This window comes from Trichosurus vulpecula, chromosome 2 (genome assembly GCF_011100635.1).
Source record: "Trichosurus vulpecula isolate mTriVul1 chromosome 2, mTriVul1.pri, whole genome shotgun sequence".
Taxonomy (NCBI): domain Eukaryota; kingdom Metazoa; phylum Chordata; class Mammalia; order Diprotodontia; family Phalangeridae; genus Trichosurus; species Trichosurus vulpecula.
Window position 1 is genome coordinate 33090684 of NC_050574.1, and position 19389 is coordinate 33110072.

The 19389-nt window shown below is 55.5% G+C and overlaps 3 protein-coding genes across 5 annotated transcripts in view; 1 reads left to right on the top strand and 2 right to left on the bottom strand.

Moving 5' to 3' along the window:
* The window catches only part of INTS11 (integrator complex subunit 11), a 28390-nt gene extending 27603 nt beyond the window's left edge, over positions 1–787 (top strand). For all 3 annotated transcript variants that reach the window (XM_036744873.1, XM_036744875.1, XM_036744874.1), the window contains exon 18: positions 306–787. In XM_036744873.1, the coding sequence (XP_036600768.1) occupies positions 306–371 (66 nt within the window). In that variant the 3' untranslated portion in view covers positions 372–787. The remainder of the gene's footprint in view (positions 1–305) is intronic.
* On the bottom strand, positions 785–17770 carry PUSL1 (pseudouridine synthase like 1). The gene is made up of 8 exons (XM_036744877.1): positions 17629–17770; positions 12802–12859; positions 11775–11962; positions 9357–9503; positions 8876–9049; positions 4108–4162; positions 3565–3727; positions 785–3265 (listed from the first exon to the last, which is right to left on the bottom strand). Exons 1-8 carry the CDS (start codon positions 17685–17687, stop codon positions 3177–3179), a joined length of 933 nt encoding a protein of 310 aa, XP_036600772.1. The 5' UTR covers positions 17688–17770; the 3' UTR covers positions 785–3176.
* Positions 1213–2336, bottom strand: LOC118837782 (G-protein coupled receptor 183-like). The gene has a single exon (XM_036744876.1). It carries the CDS (start codon positions 2321–2323, stop codon positions 1229–1231), a length of 1095 nt encoding a protein of 364 aa, XP_036600771.1. The 5' UTR covers positions 2324–2336; the 3' UTR covers positions 1213–1228.
* Positions 17771–19389: the final 1619 nt, after the last annotated feature.

Consider the following 19389-nt stretch of genomic DNA (forward strand, 5'->3'; position numbering starts at 1 on the left):
TGAAGGGCCATTTCTTTACCCAGCTCCAGTCCTCCTTCTGGAGGTTGGGAGGGCAGCTGCCATCCCTCTTCCCAGATGAGTTAACAGGCCCAGTTTCTGGCCACAGAGCAGCCAGTGCAGAGAATGAGAGCCTGGATCTCCAGCTCCGAGGCTGTCACCACTGCATGGCACCACCCCTTCTGGAGGGATACCCTGCCCTCCTGCTTCCACACCCGGGTAGAACTTGGGCCCTGTGCCATCCTCAGTGCCCCGCCATGGGCCTCTCTGGAAAAGCGCTGACCCTCTTTCTCTATCTTGGTGTGTAGGATGAAGAACTGGGCAGCTACCTCACGTCCCTGCTAAAGAAAGGGCTCCCGCAGGCACCCAGCTGAGGTGCTGCTTTCAGCCCGTCTCCTCCTCTCCAGGACACTTTGGAGGGAGGGACCAGGGATCTTGGTCTGGCCATTCCAGGGAGGGGCTTGTGTGCCCTTCAGGCAGATAGCAGCAACACAGCTTTCTGGTCTATGGCTGGAGCAGGGGATGAGGCTCCCAGCCTTAGCCCAGGCCCACACGAGGTTACCCACTTCAGCCCTGGGTGCCCTGGTCCTTGCATGTGGTTTTCTAGGCCATGCTGACTTCCCTTTGCCTGGTGGGGATTTGAGGCTGACTTGTGAACTCTGCGAGGGCATGGACTGTTTTGTAGACTAGCTCCAATGCCACTCCCCTCCAAGTGCCTAGAACAGGGCTCAGCCACTGAACTCTGTCTTTAAGGATGAGAATTAAATAAAAAGCCACTCAACAGCTTGGACACCCTTCTTCCCCACCTTTTATTCATCTGTAGCAACAGCCCCTTAACTTGGGACTTGGGTCCCATGGTCATTTATTTCTCCCCACTACATGAACCTGCTCCTCAGGGCCACAGAGGCAAGTGTAGATGTGCCAACCCTGCAGTGACCAGTGGATGGGCCAGGGTGAGGCCTGGGCACCTCTGCCTCCCTCTGATTGGCTCGGGGTAGTAGGACCCTGCTTATGAGGTAGAAAAGAGGCTGGTGGGTGATCTGGAAGGAGAATGTGGACTTTCCTCCTGACCTCTGGACAGGTACAGGAGGAGGTTTTGCCATCCCCAGGCTCCTAAGCAGGGCTGCAGGCCCAGGTTCCCTCCCTCCATGGTCAGCTTTCCCAGAACTGCCAGCCAGCTCCTCGTGAAGAGGAATGGTTTCATTCTTTGTACTGTGTCCCTGTGCTTGGCTCAGTGTATGGGGCCAGGAGCCAGGGTGGCCTCTCTGGGACACTTGTCATTGCTTGCCTCAAGGCCTGCTTCTCCAGCCTGGGTCTCTCCGTAACTTCCAAACTGGCCACCACACCCCAGTCCCTGGCTGTATCCCGTCGGGGGGCAGGAGGTGGATTCCACCAGGTTGCCATCATAGATGGTAAAGATCTTCTTGGGTCTGCGGGAGCAGAGGCGAGCCCAGCACTGGCAGCTAGCCCGGGATGCCCACGGCAGGCAGATGACAGGGCTGAGGCAGGAACTCAGGCTGACCAGCATCAGTGTCACCCGACGCAGGTAGCTGAGGAAGGGGCTGGGGCCGGTGAGTTGTTGCAGCAGATGGGTAAGGGAGTAGGGCAGGAAGCAGATGGCACATACAAACATGCTGAAGCTGAGGGTCCTGAGGGTCCTGCGGCAGCGCCAGCTCCTGCGGCCAGAGGCCACACGCCATGCCAGCAGGGGATAGCCACCCAGGATGATGGTGCAGGGCACCAGGAATCCCACCACCAGAGCGTAGGCACTGTAGGACCGAGGCCCCGCACCTCCCACAAAATCCTCAAAGCAGGAGGTGCGATTGTCAGGGCCGGTCCAGCTTAGGGGGCTACCCAGGGCCAGGGGGCTGGCCACACCCCCAGCGAGCACCCAGAGTAGTGCACTCCCCACAGCCCAATGGACCTTGCCGAGCTGGAGGCGTGTGAAGGGGTGGGTCAGCGCCATGTAGCTGTCTAGGCAGAGGCAGAAGAAAGAAGTGGTGCTCAGGAACATGAAGGCCCAGTGAAGGGTGGCACTCAACCGGCAGGCCAACTCCCCAAAGTGCCAGTCACCCCCATGCAGGTGGTAGTGGATCTGCAGGGGCAAGGCACACGTGAAGGCCGTGGTAGCTGTTGTCATACTCAGCAGGAGCACCGACGTGGGGCCAGAGCGCTTCAGCCGCAAGAGGAGGAAGCTGCCGGCCACCACGTTCTCAGCCAGGCCCACAGCAAAGACCACGCCATAAGCCACGGCCAGCGGCCGGTGATGGCTCCAGAACTGGGTGATCAAGGGACTTCCTGTGTCGTTCCCAGTCGTTGGCATCATGGCCAGGCAGGGCTGAACATGGCCAGGCAGGACCCCACACCACAGCTCCAAGAACCTGCTGAAAATGACCAGGATTTCTCCACCTCTTGGTCAGGGTGGGGTCAGCCCAGTTTGAGGGCAGGTGAAGGACCAGTTGAGGCTCCTTGCCAGTCACTTGTGAGAGAAGGAAGTAGTCATGAATACTCACTCTGGGCCAGGCTGGAAGGGCTGATCCCCTCCTCCCTTACACCTCTCCCTCCCAACACACCTCTATTCCTCATGTCAACTCCTCCCCATAGGAAAGCTGGGAGAGTGACGGGGGGCCCCTCATCTGTCCCTCCTCCCAGGGGAAGCCTCGTTTCCTGGGTTCTGAGCTGGGCCTGAGGCCCCCTGACCTTGGGGAGGATGAAGCCCAGGAGGAATGGGTCTCTGCCAGCTTCTACAAGGGGAGACCTGGTTCTAGAGCCTGTGTCCCCCAGCCCAGCCCCATAGACTCCCCTCTCTCCCGAGGTTTACTCACAGGAGGTAGGCTGAGCATCCACTGCTGGGCTCTGCTGAATTCTGAGCCACAGGAAATTTCAACCTCTGAAAAGTGACGTGTGACACCTCCCCCTCCCCACCCCAGGGCCCTAGGCGGCTTTCAGCCCCAAACCCACAGGAAATGATCGGAACAGGCTGGGGCTGCCTGGAAATGAGGCTCCCCACAGGCCCAGAGACCAGAACAGTTCAGTTCTGGGTGGGTGGGAAGCCTACCATCAGTGTGGGGTGCTAAGGGCAAATGTGGGGAGCAGGGTTCACAGGGACACACCCAGGAACAGTCCAAATGTCTCCCCTTTATTTGACCAAACCAAATTCTGGAGCATCCCTGGTCCCATCAGAGCCCAGGCCCCTCTGGCACATCTCCTGGGCTGTGGCCTCTTGAGACAGATGGGCGATTGTACCAGTCCTTGCCAGGGCCCCAGTCTGTGAAGGGAAGGCGGAGCCCCGGATATGAGGGGAGAAATGGGCTCCTGCTGGCCCCAGGCACCTGGAGGCCCTTGAATGTCTGTTCATATCCTGCCTGCCCCCACCTCCTCCAGCTGAACTGAAAGCATCTTTTGTCTGCTGAGCTCCCAGCCCCACCAAGGGTTTGGGGTCCAAGAAGCCCGGGGGGTGGGATCTAAGCTCAGGACCTTCCACATGGGGCTCTTGCTGGGCAGCAGCAGGGAGGCCTGAGGCACACAGGGGCAATCAGGCCCGGGTGGGGGTGGGGAGACACTCACCAAGGCCATCATAGTGCACAGATTTTAGGAAGAGGCCCTGGGCAGGGGCCACCAGTAATCCAGGTCCACTCCGGGGGTCCTGACTCTCCAGCTTTTCCTTCACCTGGGAGGGTGTCAAGGTCCCCAACCCCACGGCCACCAGGCATGCGGTCATCCTCCGCACCTGCAGCAGGGCCCTGAGGGTATCAACACCAGTACCCCTCCCCACCTTCCCAGAGGTAACGTCCCACTTCTGTCCAACCCCCCAGGATGGCAGCCTTACAATGCTGGGGGAAGTCAGGTGACACAGCTACTTATCCCCCCTCAGTGAATGAACGCCCAGCCTTTCCTAGAGGCTGAGCAATGGATAAGCCTATGGATGACCCCAAGAAACCTGGCCCTGTGCACAGCCTGGTCCTTCATCACCACTAGGGGTCACTGTGAGCCTTGGCAATCCTTTTGTTGATCCCCATCACAAAAGGGGTTGGGGAGTTTGGAAATTCTTGGCCCCGCCCCCCCTTTCCCCCAGCCTCTATCTCCCTGCCTGTAAAATGGGTCACATACCTGTTTGTACAGAAAGGATTTGCTCTCAAACTCTATGTCCCAAAACTGCACCTTCCTGCAAATACAAATGGACTGACTCAGGCCCCCCACCCCACCCCTCTCCCGAGCCCTGGTGTCCCCCATTCCACCTACAGACCCCTTGCCTGCTCTCTGTCCCCAAAAGGTGTCTTTTGACTATTGACCGAAGGAAAAAACCGGTGCCCTGGGTTGCCTGGAACCCGAGCTCCCAGCTCTATCGGGGCGTTGGCCCATGCCCACGCCTCTTTTTCTGCCTCTTTGCACCCAGTCACCTTCTTTGTCCTTCTTTTTCATTGATAAAATGAGAGGTTTGGACCACATGAATTCCGAGCTCTTCCCACTCAGCTCTAAATCCCTCCTGTCCATCTCCTGGGAGAATGGGGGGGGGGGGCAGCGGGAGGGAGGAGAGAAGGTGAAAGCTACCACAGCTCCTGGCCTTCACACCAGGGGCCCTGGCTGCTGTGTGTGGAAGCCAGACAGGGCCAGCAGTGACCTGGCAGGGCATGGGCCTCCGTCCTGGCAGCCAGGCAGACCCCTGCACCAAGCCCCAAGCTGCCACCCCTCTACACAGGACACGGGCCAAGCAGCCAGCCTCGGAGGAACCCTGGCCAGCTCCCGTGCCTGAGCTCAGCTCAGTTCTAGCCCTGAAGATAGCGCTGGATTCAAATCCCAGATGTGTGACCTCAGTCAAATGACTTAACCTCCCTGGCATTGGTTTTTCCATCTGCAGAATGGGGGAAGGGGAGCTGGGCTAGATTACAGGCACACAGATTCAGAGCTACCAAGGGCTTGGAGGCAGGCTGTTGGTCCTGGAGTCAGAAAGAGCCGAGTTCGAATCTAACCTCAGATGCTTATTGCTGTATGACCCTGGGCAAGTCACTTGGCCTCCGTTTCCTCACCTGCACAAGTTGGATCATGACAGCCCCTATCTCCCAGAGGGGTTGTGAGGAGCAAATGAGACAGTGATTGTGATGTGCACGGCACCTGGCACATAGTAGGTGGCTTTATAAATGCTGGTTATTTCACAGATAAGGAGAGAGCTCAGAGAAGTTGTGACTTGCCCAGGGTCACAGAACTAGCATTTGGAAGCGCTGTAAGATCTTCCCAACACTGTGTGCTTCTAAGTTTGACTTCCGCATTTGATGTCCACAGCCATCCTGGGAGGTAGGGGCTATTACTCTCCATTTGGTAAAAGAGGAGGCAGAAACCCAGGAAGGTGACTTGCCCAGGGTCATCCAGCTTAAGTGTCTAAGGCTGGATTCAAAGTCAGGCCTTCCTGACTTGAATCCTGGCACTCTAGTCACTGGGCCAGCTGGCTGCCTCTGAGCAGGGTGATTCTCAACTGAATCCTGAGTTGGCCTCGTTCTGGAGTGGGAGCCTAATGTCAGGAGCTAGGTGGCAGGAGCTCTGGAACAGTCTAGAAATGGTGGCTCTAGAATACATAGACTCGGGAGCTGATCTGGGCTGGGTCCTGGCATAGAGGGCAAGGGGTCCACTGGGAGCCACAAGACACTAGAGGGACTTGGGAGATCATCAGCAAGCTCCTTCATTTTACTGATGCCAGAAAGGAGAAACAGTAACTTGTTCCAAGACACAGAGTATCACCCCCTGCCCCCCACCATCGGGATGGTCGATAGTCAGGGAAAGTCTAAATTACAGCAATCTCCCTACTGCCTAAGCATGGATGAATAGGGAGCTAGCATAATGCCGGGTAGACAGCAGGTGCTTAATACAAGCTTGACCAGCAGGGGATGTGGGGGAGGGGCCCCTCTCTGCCCCCTCAGCTCAGCTAAGAATTTTAAAGGCAGTTTCCAAGACACCAGGTTGGACAGTGGGCTGGCCAGTGCCAGGCACTAGTCTTGCTTGCCTACCATGGCTGTTCTCACCCTTATCTCCCGCATGCCCCTACCCCCGCCCAGGCATCTTAGTGCTTCCCAGCCCCATGGTGAAGTGTCTGAGCCCAGAAGAAGATGGATGAGGGCCCAGTCGTTCACCCCCCCCACAATGGGCACCTGCCCCGCACTGGCTGCTGAGGACAGAGCATCTCTTTTCTGGCCTCTTCTCTCCTTCCTCCCCCCACCCCCACCACATCTGGCACAGAGACCCGGCTCCCATCTTCCGGGGTCCTAGGAGAAAGGCTCTTTCTACAGCTGCCTGGCTTGCACCTGCCCTGGAGGGGCAGAGCCCACCCCTATCCTGCCAGGGAAGCTGATGGCACCAGATGAGGCTCCAGAATGCTCCCAGATTTCAGCTATTTAACCCCTGACTTCCTCAATTTACAGAAAGGGAAGTGGGGCCCAAAAGAACTTGGCCAGGAGTGGAGAACCTGTGGCCTCGAGGCCATGTGTGGACCTCTTGGTCCTTAAGTGTGGCCCTTTGACTGAATCCAAACTTCCCAGAACAAATCCCCTTAATAAAAGAATTTGTTCTGTAAAACTTGGACATAGGCAAAGGGCCACACTAGAGGACACAGAGTGCCACACATGGCTTCAAGGTTGCAGGTTCCCCACCCCTGGACTTGACCGAAGCTACAGAGAAGTTAATAGCAGACCTAGGCCTAAAATTTCAGTCTCCTGGATCAGTCCAGGGGTTTTGTTGGTTTGGTTCTCCCCCTCGATAGATCTTATATCTAGTTGTGGGTGGGGATAGGACAGAGCTGGCCAACTGGGCACAGGACTAGGAGTCCAGCTCAGGCAGACAGGCCTCAGGGCTCAGAAGGTCAGAGCATAGTTCAGGTATTCTGGTAGTGAAATGAGGACCCAGATTCAAATCTGGCCACCACTGCTTTTGCCTCAGTTCCCTCTCTAGGTCTCTCAGGTCCTTCCAGCTCTAAATCCATGATTCCTCTGAGTCAGAGACAAGCTTTAGAAAGCAGGAAGGGACCCTAACCATTGGTCCGACACTGCCTGCCCAATGTGGTGTGTGGGCTTCGCATCAGGACCAGAAGCAGGGTCATGGGGGCAAGGGAGCCCTGTTCTGGGCAGGGGCGAGGGCTGTTGGGCCTGGGCTAGCCAGAAGGAGATCAGGCTGCCTGCCAGACACTCAGGAGATATCAAAGGGAGAGAACTCAGAATCCCCTTCCCCAGGTCCAGCACCAAACTGGGCCCCAGCAAAGACCTGGAGGGAATAGATCTTAAGTTCACTCTCCATCTCCCCTCTCCCACCCAAAGGATCACTGTAGAAGCTATCTCAATGGCCTGAGGGGCACCGATGGTGACCCGGGCCCCCATCTCTCTTCCAATCTTTCTTCCCTCCCTGGGGGTGGAACCACGAAGCCTAGAGGAGAGGAGGTGGGCAAAGAGAAAGGCGGACATTATTTGCCTACAGGCTCTGGCATCGACCCCAGTGCTGGGGGGTTGGGGGGGTGGGAGAGACAGGTGATGGGGATGCATCTTCAATGAGTGGCTCCCATTTGCAATTCAGCTGGAGCATGGGGCCTCAGAGAGGCTTTCATGGTTGCTAGGCAACCCCCGAGAGCCCCCGCCCCAATCCCTTCTGTGAATAGACAAGCAGCCAATTGAGAAAGGGGGCAGGAGGGGAGGGGGAGCAGGCCACAGGAACAACTGAACAGTTTCTCCTCAGCCTAGGCTCTCCTGCCTGCCCACCAGGGTCAGCAAGGACTCTGCCCCAGCCTTCGCTTAAGCCTGGAGCTGGATTCCCTGGGATCCCCGGATCTGTTGGAGGGTCTCCAGGGTCACTACATCCATCCCTCTGTCTCTGGATGAGGCCTCCCACCCCCAGCTCTCCACTTGATCAGCTCTGGAGCTAAATTTAGCCTGGCTTCCACCCCCAAGTCACAGAGCATGAAATGGAATTTGTTGGAGCTGGGTACCCAGGGGCGGTAGGGGGGTGGTGGTGGAGGGGGGCACAGCTGTGAACACGGGCCTTAGCAACTCCGCCCCCCCCCACCATGACAGGCCTGGCTTAGCTCCGGCACTGATGCCCAGTGGGGATGGGGCATGGGGAGGAAGGACAGGAAAAAGCCAATTGCAAGGGCCAAGGCCTGGGCTCCATGTGTCCCCAGCCCAGGGCCCACCCCCAACACAAAGAGCTTCCAGACAGAGAGCTTCCCCTCTGTACCCCTGCTGCTCCCAGGGACAGGCTGGCTTGGGGCTTTGTTAAGTGTCCTGGGTGCTACCCAGATCTGGCCCTTGGTGTGAGAAGATTGGGGATACTGTCAATACCTTCCCTCAAAGCAGCTACTGAGGCTAGAGAGAGCCTAAGGCCAGAGAGCCTTCAGAGTTTTGGAGGAACCTGGGCTCAGAACCTGGGCCTGGTTGGCCACAGCTCCCCCAAGGCTGCTCTTCAGGATGCTGCTGTCTTGGTACCCCACCCCCAGCTCTGCCCACTCCTCTGGGCAGGCTAGGCTTGGTACCTGAGCCACACCTGGCTGGCCCCAGGACATGAGACATCAGACAGGCCTGGGGTCAGGGGCAGCACTGCCCCCTGCCCAAGACAAAGGGAGGGAGGGATGGGGGTCACCAACCCTTAGCAGCACAAGGTATGCCATCCAGCCATACGCTCCATTGCCCTGAGGGTTAGGGGAAGCTCTCAACCTCACAGGTCCCACAGGGCAGGGAAGCCATCTGGTCCTGAAGACGTAATCCCCTCCAGGGAGATCTGAGAGCCCTCCCAGGCTCTGGGGACCTGATGGCTGTGGAGCTGAATTAAGACACAGTCCAGCCCCTGTTGCTGGGGAAACTCTAGTCTCCCAGTCTGAGAGGGTTACCTGGCCAGATGTCCTCCTTACCTCTTCTCCTGGGGATGAGTGAAGGGGCTGGCTGATGCAGGGACCACAGAGGCCCGGAGCAGTGTCTTGACGGGGTTTTGCCAATTATTCTCACTTACTGACCTAAAGGCCTGGAAGTTGTGGGTGCCCTGGAGATGTTGGGCGGCTTCCTGCATGGCTGCCACATCCAGGTGACTGTGGGCAGAGGAGGGTGAGAAGCCATGAGGGTATTCTTCCTACTCAAGGCCTCCAGCCCCCACCCAGCCCAGGGACTGGCCTTCTCAGTGGCAGCACTGAAGAAGGGATGGAAAATGTTCTCTCCTAGCCCAGGGGTGGGGAACCTGCAGCCTCAAGGCCACATGCAAACTTCAGTTTGAATTTGGTTAAAAGGCCACATTTGAGGACCTAGAGGGCCACATGGGACCTCGAGGCCACAGGTTCCCCACCCCTGGTAGCCCCTTCCCCTGAATATGTACTAAGGGGCCATAGTTGTGGCACTTACTCAGCCCCGAGTGCCCAGCACAGGTTCCGTTCAAACACAGAGAGTGTGTCCAGGGAGCAGCCGGTTGCCACCCGGTATAAGTAGGTCCTTGATGTGGCTTCAAATCGAGCATGGAAGTCGTTGGGGGCCCGAAAAGCTCGGATCACCCTGGAAGGGGAAGTACTAGGATCAGACTCCAGGAAGAACTTCCAGCATCCAAGACTAGCTGAAGATCGCAGAAGACAGGAAGATACATTGGTCCCTCACCTGTACCCACCTCCCCAAGCTAGGACAGCCAGTGTAGAGGCAGAAGGTGAACCACAGGATCATGGACCATGGACTTCCAAGATGGCCCTGGTGACTAACTCAGTGGTTGGAAGTGGGAACACCTGGGTCCTACATGTTCCGCGCTGAGACCCTCTACTCCTCAGAACCAGTTTGAGAAGACCTGAGGTTGGGGTACTTCTATACCAACCAATCAAATGATCACCAAGGATTGATTAAGCGCCTACTATGTGTCGGGCACAATGCTAGGGTAGTGAGTGAAAGGATCCCTGTCCCCACGAAGCCTACGTTCTAATGAGAGAGACAAGGCTGCGTGTAAGCATACACAGAATGAAAACACAGAATCAGTGCATGGTAATTAAGGATGGTCCCTAGTAGCTGAGGGGAACAGGGAAGGCAGGGTCAGAAAAGAAACCAGGGATTCTAAGGGACCGCTAGGACGAGGGAGGAAGTGCCTTAGGAAGAAGGGAGGTGGAGAGCCCTGTGGGAGGGTGGGAAAGGCAGTGAAAAGCAAAGAGGCCAACTGGCATAGTGGGCAGAGAACCCATCTCGAAGCCAGAAAAGCCTGGGTTCAAGTCCCACTTCTGACACATACTAGCTGTTTGACTGTCAGGTCAACTAACTTCTTAGTACTTGTATACCAACAGTGTTGAACTCAAAGAGAAATGGGCACCACTAATCAGTTCATGAGGAGGCCTGCGGGCCATGAACTAACAATGATCTTCGTTTTATTGGATTTTTATTTCTTTTGTTAAAGATTTCCAAATGGTTTGGGCTGCACTGGAGGGCCGCATGCTGGCCTGTGGTATGGACACTTATCCTTCAGGCAGAACCCCACAGACTCTAGGTCACACAGAAGGTGCAGACCTGCATTGGTGGAGGGAGTGTCCTCGCCCGGAAGTTCCCTACATGAATGGTATCACAGATCAAGCCACTCTGGAAAGGCAGGCTGGAGCCAGGTTGGAGAGGTCTTTACCAGGAGTTTCTATCTGATTCTGGAGAGGACAGGGAGCCACTGAAGTTTATTGAGTAGGACAGTGACATGGTTAGATTTATGCTTTAGGGAGATCACACTGGCAGCTGTGTAGGGGGAGATTCCTGACTGACTGGAGGTTGGATGGCAGTGAGGAGGGACTGATACCAGCAGCCACTGCACCAGTCCAGGTGTGAGGGGATGAGAGCCTGTACCAAGGTCAGGCAGGGGCAGAGGAGAGAAGGGGGCGGATTCGAGAGATGTTACGGAGGTAAAACCAACATCTGACAACAGACTGGATGGGGGAGGGGGCAGGAAGAGGGGGAGTCAGCAAGGACACCAATATTGGAAGGATGGCAGTGGTCTCACTAGTGACAGGGAAGTTTGGGAGATAAGGATGTGCTGAGTCTGAGATGCCTACAGGACACCCACTAAGAGAGGATTGTCACTCGGGACAAAGGCTGACCACCACTGGCTTTGTAGGTCTGGCAATCAGCAGAGGTGAAAAGGAAAACCAGAGAAGCTGATGAGATCATGGAGAGAGAGTATATCAAGAAAGAAGAGGGCCCCAAGCAAAGCCTTGAGGCCTGTCCATGGCCATAGGGGTCTGGTCTGGTCTGGTCCCCAAAGCCACAGGCCGAGGTCAAATCCTGGGCTAGGAAGAGGCTACTTCCTGCCCTTCCCAGAGCCAGAAATTATCATGAGCCTTGGAGAGGCACTAGACAGACTGGCACTATGACCCACCCAGAGGCCAACCATGCCTGCCTCTATACTCATCCTGGCCTCCCACTCCAGTCACTCCCAAAGGTGGGCCACCTCTATTTCCTGCTCTCAGCAATTCCAGGAAGGGGCTGTCCAAGATGCTGGGTGCTGATCCTTGGTTATGTGAAAAGTCCTTTCTAGGACAGAGCCACAAGAGGCTGAGATATGAAGGGAGATCCCAAATCCTCGGGGCTGATATTAAGGATGACCAGGTCCCACAAGCTTGGCAAAACCTACGGATTTGATCATGGGGCACCGGGGGAGAAGGTAAGCCCAGGCTCCCTCCAAAACCTGGGACAAGACTGTGCCTTGAGGAACATTCATTAACCGATTAAGGATGGTTTAGCCTAGTCTGTGGGGTGGAGCGAGAGAGTGGCTGGGCCTGAAGGATCTAGAGTGGGGTGAGGCGGTTTCTGTACCTGATGTCAGGGTGCTTGAGGTGCTTATTGAGGGCCAAAGTGAGGATATCAGGTGAGAAAGGGGGTCGTCCAGTCAGCCGCTGAACATCTAGATGGGCAGAGTTGCCAAGGGCATGGACGCCAGCGTCTGTTCGGCTGGAGATGTTAAACTTGACTGGTGTGATGGACCTCAGCCGCTCGGCAGCTTTCTGAGAGTGGGTGGGATGCAGGTGAGGCAGGGGGCCCATGGACCCACTTCCCCTGCCCTCAGCTGGACAGCACCCAATGGCAGCACAGACAGAGCCCCTGAATCTGGAATCCTCAGAAGTCCTGGGTTGGAATCCTGGCCCTGCTCCTAAGTAGCTAGTTCTGTGACTTTGGATGAGTCTCCTCCCCAGTCTGGGGCCCATGATCTCTAAGGTTCCCCGCCCCCAGCTCTGAGTCCTATGACCCAACGCGCCCATAGGCTGGAAGTTCCCCAGGGATCTAGAGGAATCTTGCCCCATGGCGGGCAAGCATCCATCCACTTGCTCCCAGTCCCTGCTTCAAGTTTAGATGCCTTGGTACAGTCTATGTCCATGGGGATCTAGGGGATCCTGGACTTGGCAAAAGTTCAAGCCCTACCTCCCATCCCCCTCAACCCCCCATTCAGTGACCTGTTTCCAGACAGCATGAGGTCATTCTGTCCATTCCCCTGCCTCCAGGTGGGGCAGCTGCATCTAGTCCCATCCCCCACAGAAACAGAGACTTTAATCAAGGGGTAGGGCTGGAAGGTTGACAATGAAGATGGCATCTGCACCAACATGCCAGCCAAACCAGACTCCTGGCTGTTCCATCTCCAGCCTCATCCCCTTTGTGCAGACTATTGCCCACACTTGGAATGCCGTCCTCCCTCACAGCCACCTTGTAGCGCCTTTGTGGCTCCCACACTGCCCCCTAAGGAGAAGCCTCTCCTGACCCTGCTGCCCCCTCCCCAGCTGCTAGCGCTCTCTCCTTTTTCCCCAAACCACCCTGTGTCTATATCCTGGACAGTGACAACTCAACTCACCTCCAGAAGATTCTGGACTCCGACCCTCTGTTTGGGCTGTTTGATAGCCATGACCCCACTGTAGGGAGAGAGAGAGGGAGAAAGACAGAGACAGACAGAGACAGGGAGAGAGAGCAGAGACAGAGAGAGAGATAGAGACAGAGAGGGGGGAAGGAGAGAGACAGAGAGAGAGAAAGACAGAAAGGGGGGAAGGAGGGAGGGAGAGAGGGAAAGGAGGGGGGGAGAGAGAGAGAAACAGAAAGATGGGGGGAAGGGAGGAAGAGAGAGACACACAGAGAGAGACAGCAGAGGAAGAGAGGGGGGAGAGACAGACAGAGAGACAGAGTGGGGGGAGGGAGACACACAGAGTGGGGAGGGAGAGAGGGGGGGAGAGGGGGAGAGAGAGAGAGAGAGAGAGAGGGAGAGAGAGAAAGTGAGTTAGTCACACGTATGCACCACTCCCACTCTGGGAGGCAGGGACCCTAGAGCACAGAATGTCAGAGCTGGGAAGAATCCATAGGCCACCCATCCAGTTTAACCCCCTCAGGTTAGAGACAGGAAAACTGAGGCCGGGGGGTGCTGCCAACACTGCCTCATGGTCCTATCAGTTCGCAGAAGGCAGGGGCTGCTTTCAGTGCCTGGCACACAGAGGCCCTGTTTTCTTGGGTTAGTTGTTCCAATCAGCACAGGGGCCACCTCTCCTTGTGAGGGAGGCCTCCAAGGAGCCTCCAAGATCATGCAGGCACCCATTTCTGGCCTCCCAGCATTGGGGCTCATCTTTGGAACCCCAAGCCTTAACACCAGAGAGAGAAAAATGGTGTGTGTCAAGATGCCTTTGTGCAGTGGCCCCCTTTCCCCTCCCATGGCAGACTGCGCACCCGATGGCGACCCTCCTCTAGACCTTCTCACGCTGTATAGGTGTGCGAACAGAGGATCCAGACTTTATCCCTCACTGCTGTACGACCACTCTTTTGTTCCTTCCTATCTATTCTGACAAGTTACTGCTCATGTGACCTTGAGTGAATAATTTCTCCTCCCTGGGCCTCAGTTTCCTTATCTACAAAATGAGGAGGTTGGACGAGGTAGCTTTGAGGTCCTTTGCAGCTTGAGAGCTATGAACTCTGTTATAAAGGGCCTCAAACTTTGACCTCAGGACCCCTTTACCCTCTTAAATATGATTGCATTTTGGTTCATGTGGGCTTTCTCTATCGATATTTACCATATCAGAAATGAAAACATCTTAGTGTTATTAAGAAAAGAGTTTTTAGCTTAAGGAATGCTAAAAAAACATCCTTGAATCTTTCTGTTTCTGCCTGTCTCTGCTCTCTGTCTCTGCCTCTCTCCCTTCCCCCTCTCTCTGCTCTCTGTCTCTCTCTGTCTCCCTACAGTGGGATCATGGCTATCAAACAGCCCAAACCAAGGGTCGGAGTCTAGAAACCCCTGAAAATCTCAAGAGCCTCGAGGGGTCCCCAGACCACTCAAGTGCACGCCCACTTGGCCTCCATGTTAAGCTTCTATTTCTAAGCCACCTCTAAGCCACCTCAGCACCGGCCTTCCACTCAGGCTTAACTGAAGGGAGCGAAACCCCTCACCAGCAGCCCCGTCTTCCCCAAATCTCTGTTTCCAGTCGCCTCCACTGCACCTCCTGTCACACCTCTGCCCAGACTCAGAGGATGAGGGGGCCTTCTCTTTGCCCCCCGGCTTTTGCCATGAGTCCTGGCCCCTCTTGGCTCCTCCCGGGGCCCGCCCCTTCCACCTTCCCTTCTCGCCACCTAATTCCCAATTCCTTTAATTTCCCTCGCCACAAACACCACCAGATCGTGGCCAAGTCTAAAAAAAGCCTGCTTTGACATCCCCTCAAGCAAGTGCCCTACATCTCCCCTTCTGGAGGAAAACAAAGCTCCTGGCCTATCTTCACCTTGATTTTCTCACCTCCTACTCACTTCTCAAGCCCCGGAAATCTAGCTGTGTCCCCACTACTGATGAAACCACTCCTGCAAGGTCACCAGGGATCATTCTGTTAGCCTGTTCTTAGGTCTGGTCGACCTTCAGTGGCTGGACACTGGTCACCACCCCCCCTTCCCTGGGTTTGGGTGGTATGACCCACTGGTCATAGTTCTCTACCTCCACCTCCCTGGAGAAGCTCTGAGCCTCCTGTCTCCTCCTGTAGAATCGGCCTCCATGGGTTTAATCATCCCCTCTGTGCAGATGACTCCCAGGTTTATACTGGTTGTTATTCAGTCGCATCTGACTCTCCATGACCCCATTTGGGGTTTTCTTGGCTAAGATACTGGAGTGGCTTGCCATTTCCTTCTCCAGCTCATTTACAGAGGGCCAACAGAGTGAAGTGACTTGTCCAGGGTCATACAGCTAGTGAGTACATGAAGCCACATGTGAACTCAGGTCTTCCTGGCTCTAGGCCCAGTACTCTATCTGCTGCACTGCCTAACCCTATATATCCAGCCCTAACCTCTCTCCTAAAGACTGGTCCTGCATCTCCAACTGCCTACCTGTCCAGAATCTCCATCTGGGTATTCCATTGGCTTTTGGTGGCCCAGAATCAAGAAGACCTCCATTCAGATCCAGCCTCAGACACACAGCCTAGCTGTGTGACCCTGGGCAAGTCACTTAACCTGTTTGCCTTAATTCACTAGAGAAGGAAATGGCAAACCTCTCCAGGATCTTTGCCAAAAAAAAAATCCAAGGGCAGTGTTGGCACGCTATGGTCCACAGGGTCACCAAGAGCTAGGATCAGTCAGTCAACAAGCACCTGCTGTGTACTAGAGAAGGAAATGGCAAACCTCTCGCATCTTTGCCAAGAAAACCCTATGAACAGGACTTGCATACTATGATCTATGGGGTCACAAAGAGCTAGAATCAGTCAATAAACACGTATTAAGCACTTGCTGTATACTGGAGAAGGAACCTGCAAACCCCTCTAGTATCTTTTCCAAGAAAACCCCATGGACTGTATTGGTGTGGCGTGTGCTAACAACACACATGCTGCTTTTCTCCAAGAGAATAAAAGCTTTTTTAAAATTTAGTTTTTATTTGTGTAGGTAATTGGGATTAAGTGATTTGCCCAGGGTCACACAGCTAGCAAGTAGAACAGAAGTTTTCTCAAGGGGAGGGACTATTTTTGTCTTTGCACCCCCAGCACCTGGTATGGCACCTGGCACACCGTAAGACTGTGAGTTCCTTCCCATGATGAACAATGCTCTCCACCTCTAGAGACAGAACTGATGAACTCTGAACTCAGACTGAAGCAGATTTGTTTCACTTTATTTTTCTTGGCTTTTTTTTTAACTTGGCTACTACGGAAATATGTTTTGCACGACTTCACATGTATAATCAATATCACATTGCTCACCATCTTATGGAGTGGAGGAGGGGCAGAAGGAGGGCAAGAATTTGGAACTCAAAATTTAAAAAAAAAATGAATGTTAATTTTTATACATTTAATTGGGAAATATTTAATGCAATAAATAAAATTCATTTTTTTTAAAATTGAGAACTCCTTGAGGGCAGGGACTATCTTTTGCTTCTTTTTTTGTAAATCACGGTGCCTGGCACATAGTAGGCACTTAATAAATGTTTACTGCCTGACTAGATGACAAATGCCTGTTGAATTAAATTCTTTAAATCACAGCTCCACCAAGGCCTTTGGTGATTCCCCACCAACCTCCACTCAGTTGTGAGTTTTAATTTCCCTCCTGAAATTACTTTGGGTTGCTTTTACATGGTCTTACTGTGGTTGAGAAGTCATCAGAGGACAAGAGTTCAAATCCTGCCCGAGACCCTTATTAACAACCCAGGCCTGACCTTGGGCCAATCACAACCTCCCCGGCCTCAGTTCCTTATCTGTAAAACCAAGAGGTTGGAGCAGATGACCCCTGAGGTCTCCACCCAGCAGCGATGGGTGATTTCCTTATATCCCTCCGTTCCCCTCCCCGCAGCAAAATATAAGCTCTCTGTGGGCACGGCGTTTTTTTTTTTTAAATCTGAATCCCCACCGCCTTGCCAGTACTTAATTAATATTTAAATTGAACTTGATTCCCCACCCTCCAGTGGGGCTAGGTTAAAGTGCACAGGTCAGTCCCAATTAGGGTCCCTTTGACCCTCCCCCCCCCCATAATAGCACACAGGCAGTAAGTCTAAACAAAGCTGTTTCCCCATCAGGCAGAAATGTTTAGAAACCCAGTTTCCTGGACACATCTCCGAGTCTGGGTGCCTTCTTTAAATGGCCATCCTAAACTTAGCTCGGGTCCCAACCTTCCATCTTACCCTGCCCCCCCACCCCCACCCCAAGCCAAACCTGGTTACAGTCTGGCCACATCCTTCCTCTGCTCCAAGAGAGGAAGCGGGGGTTGGGTGCGGGCTGCGGGCTGGGTAAGTCCCCATCCTCGGCGCCCGGGTCTCTCTGACCACGGCCGGCCACCGCGCAGCCACAGAGCAGGCGCTTAATAATTGCTGGCTGGCTCGTGGGCTGCCTAAGCCGTGAACCCCCAAGTCACTGCACTGGCTCCAAAACGGGAAGGTGCTTAGAGATCACTGACTCCAGTCATTCTAGGTCCCGGGGCAGGAGGGGAAGGGGCTAGTGCGCTGTCCCCCGGGGCGGTAGCAGAGGGGGGCTGTAATCGGGGCACCCCACTGCCCCGCGCCGGGGCTGCCTTCCACGCTCCTCCTTCGGGCTCACTCCATTCCTTCCTGCTGCAGCCCCCCGGGTCCCACGTGGGCGCCCGGGCAATCTGGGGACACGGGTGGGGGAGGGGGCCCCACGAGCAGGGGGCGGGGCCCGATCCCCTCCCCCAGTGGGGTCCCGGGGCCCCAGTCTCCGCCCCTACATACCTAAAGGCGGTCCCCACGTATTGGAAGAACACGAGGTAGCGCGCGCGGGGCGAGTCCATGGCCGCGTGGGAGGGGACCGCTTGCAAGGGGGGGCGGGTCAGCCCCCGCCGCGCGTGCCCGCCCCCGGCCCAGCGGACCCCGCCCTCCCGCAGCGCGCGCGCCGGCCCGGCTCGGACTCCAAGGCCACGGCTCGCGATTGGACCGGAGAAGGGGGGCCGGGGGGAGGGGGCGAAATGGAAGCGCGAGGGGGCGGGGCCCCGAAGGGCGGGGCCTCATCTTAGGGAGCGGGGAGCAAGTGACCTCCGCGTTCAGGAACGCACAGAGGGCGGGTCGCGAGGGCCGAATATCCCCCAGCCGAAAGAGCAGCCTCAGGACCCCTCCAGGGAGCGCTCCCGCTTTACCCTAGACCCAAAGACTGTGCCAAGGCCAAAGGACTTGGGCTGCCCACACCAAGACGCTCTGGCATTCCCCGCACCTGAGATCGGTGGAGACGCGGCCCCTCGGGGTCCCAAGTCTTCCTGGGAATGCTTTGGGGTCCGCGCCTTCTCTGAGCCCACCCTTTCACTTGTATCCCCCCGCCCGGAGCCTGGGGGTGGAGGCTTGTTTTTGGAGGGTCCTGTGTACCGCTCCCCCCCCCCCCAAGTTTTATTTCTCTGTCTCTGTGTCTCCGACTGTCTGTCATACTGTCTGTTTCTCTTTATCCCTGTCTCTCTGTTTCTGATTCTGTGTTTCTTTGGCTCTGTCTCCGTCATACTGTCTCTCTCTCTCTCTGAGGTCTCTGTGTGTCTCTTTGCCTTTCTCTTTCTCCGTCTCTTTGCCTCTGTCTGTCTCTTTTTCTCTCTGTCACACACACACACACACACACACACACACACACACACTCTCACACGCCTTTAACAGGACACCTCTGAGCAGAGAGACCCAAAAAAAGCGAACAATCCGGAAGTCAAGTCGCTGCTCTGGCTTCTGTCCACGGACGGGAGAACGCTGACTGAGTCCTTTCCCAGCTGCTCCCCTCCCCCCTCCATTCACCGCTCCTGCCAAACTAGACTCTCTGCCCTCCCAAACACAGCCTGTGCTCTCCAGCCTTCGGAATCCCAGAAACCCAGGGCTGGGAGGGAACCTTAGAGAGAGGCTGGTCCAACCCAGACCTGACTGAGGATCCCTCGGACAGGATTCCCCACAAGTGGGCTCTCGGCCAACCAACCTGGGCTGGAAGACCTCCAGCGCTGGAGAGTTCACTGTCAGCCCAAGCAGCCCCATCCACTCCGCAATGTCTGCAATTTGAAGGAAATTTGTTTCTGCAATGAGCCTAAATTTCTCCCTGAACCTTCCACGCATTACTTTGAGTTCTGCCTTCTGGGGCCAAGCAGGGAAATCCCTCGTCCAAATAGCAGCCTTTCAACTATTCAAAGAGAGCCACCAAGTCTGGTCCTTCCCCACCCGCTTTCTCCTCTCCTCTCCTCTCGTCTCCTCTCGTCTCCTCTCCTCTCCTCCCCTCCCCCCTTCTCTTTCCCTCCTTTCCTCTCTCCCTCTCCTCCCTCTTTCCCTCCTTTCCTCTCTCCCTCTCCTCTCCTCCCTCTTTCCCCTCCTCTCTCCCTCTCTCTCCCTTCATCTCTCCCTCTCCTCTCCTTTCTCCCCTTTTCTCTCCCTCCCCTCTTCTCCTTTCTCCCCTCATCTCCTTCTCCCTCTTTCTCCCCCCTCCATCTCTCCCTCCTTTCCCCTCCCCTCTCCTCCCCTCCCCTGTCTTCTTCTCGACTC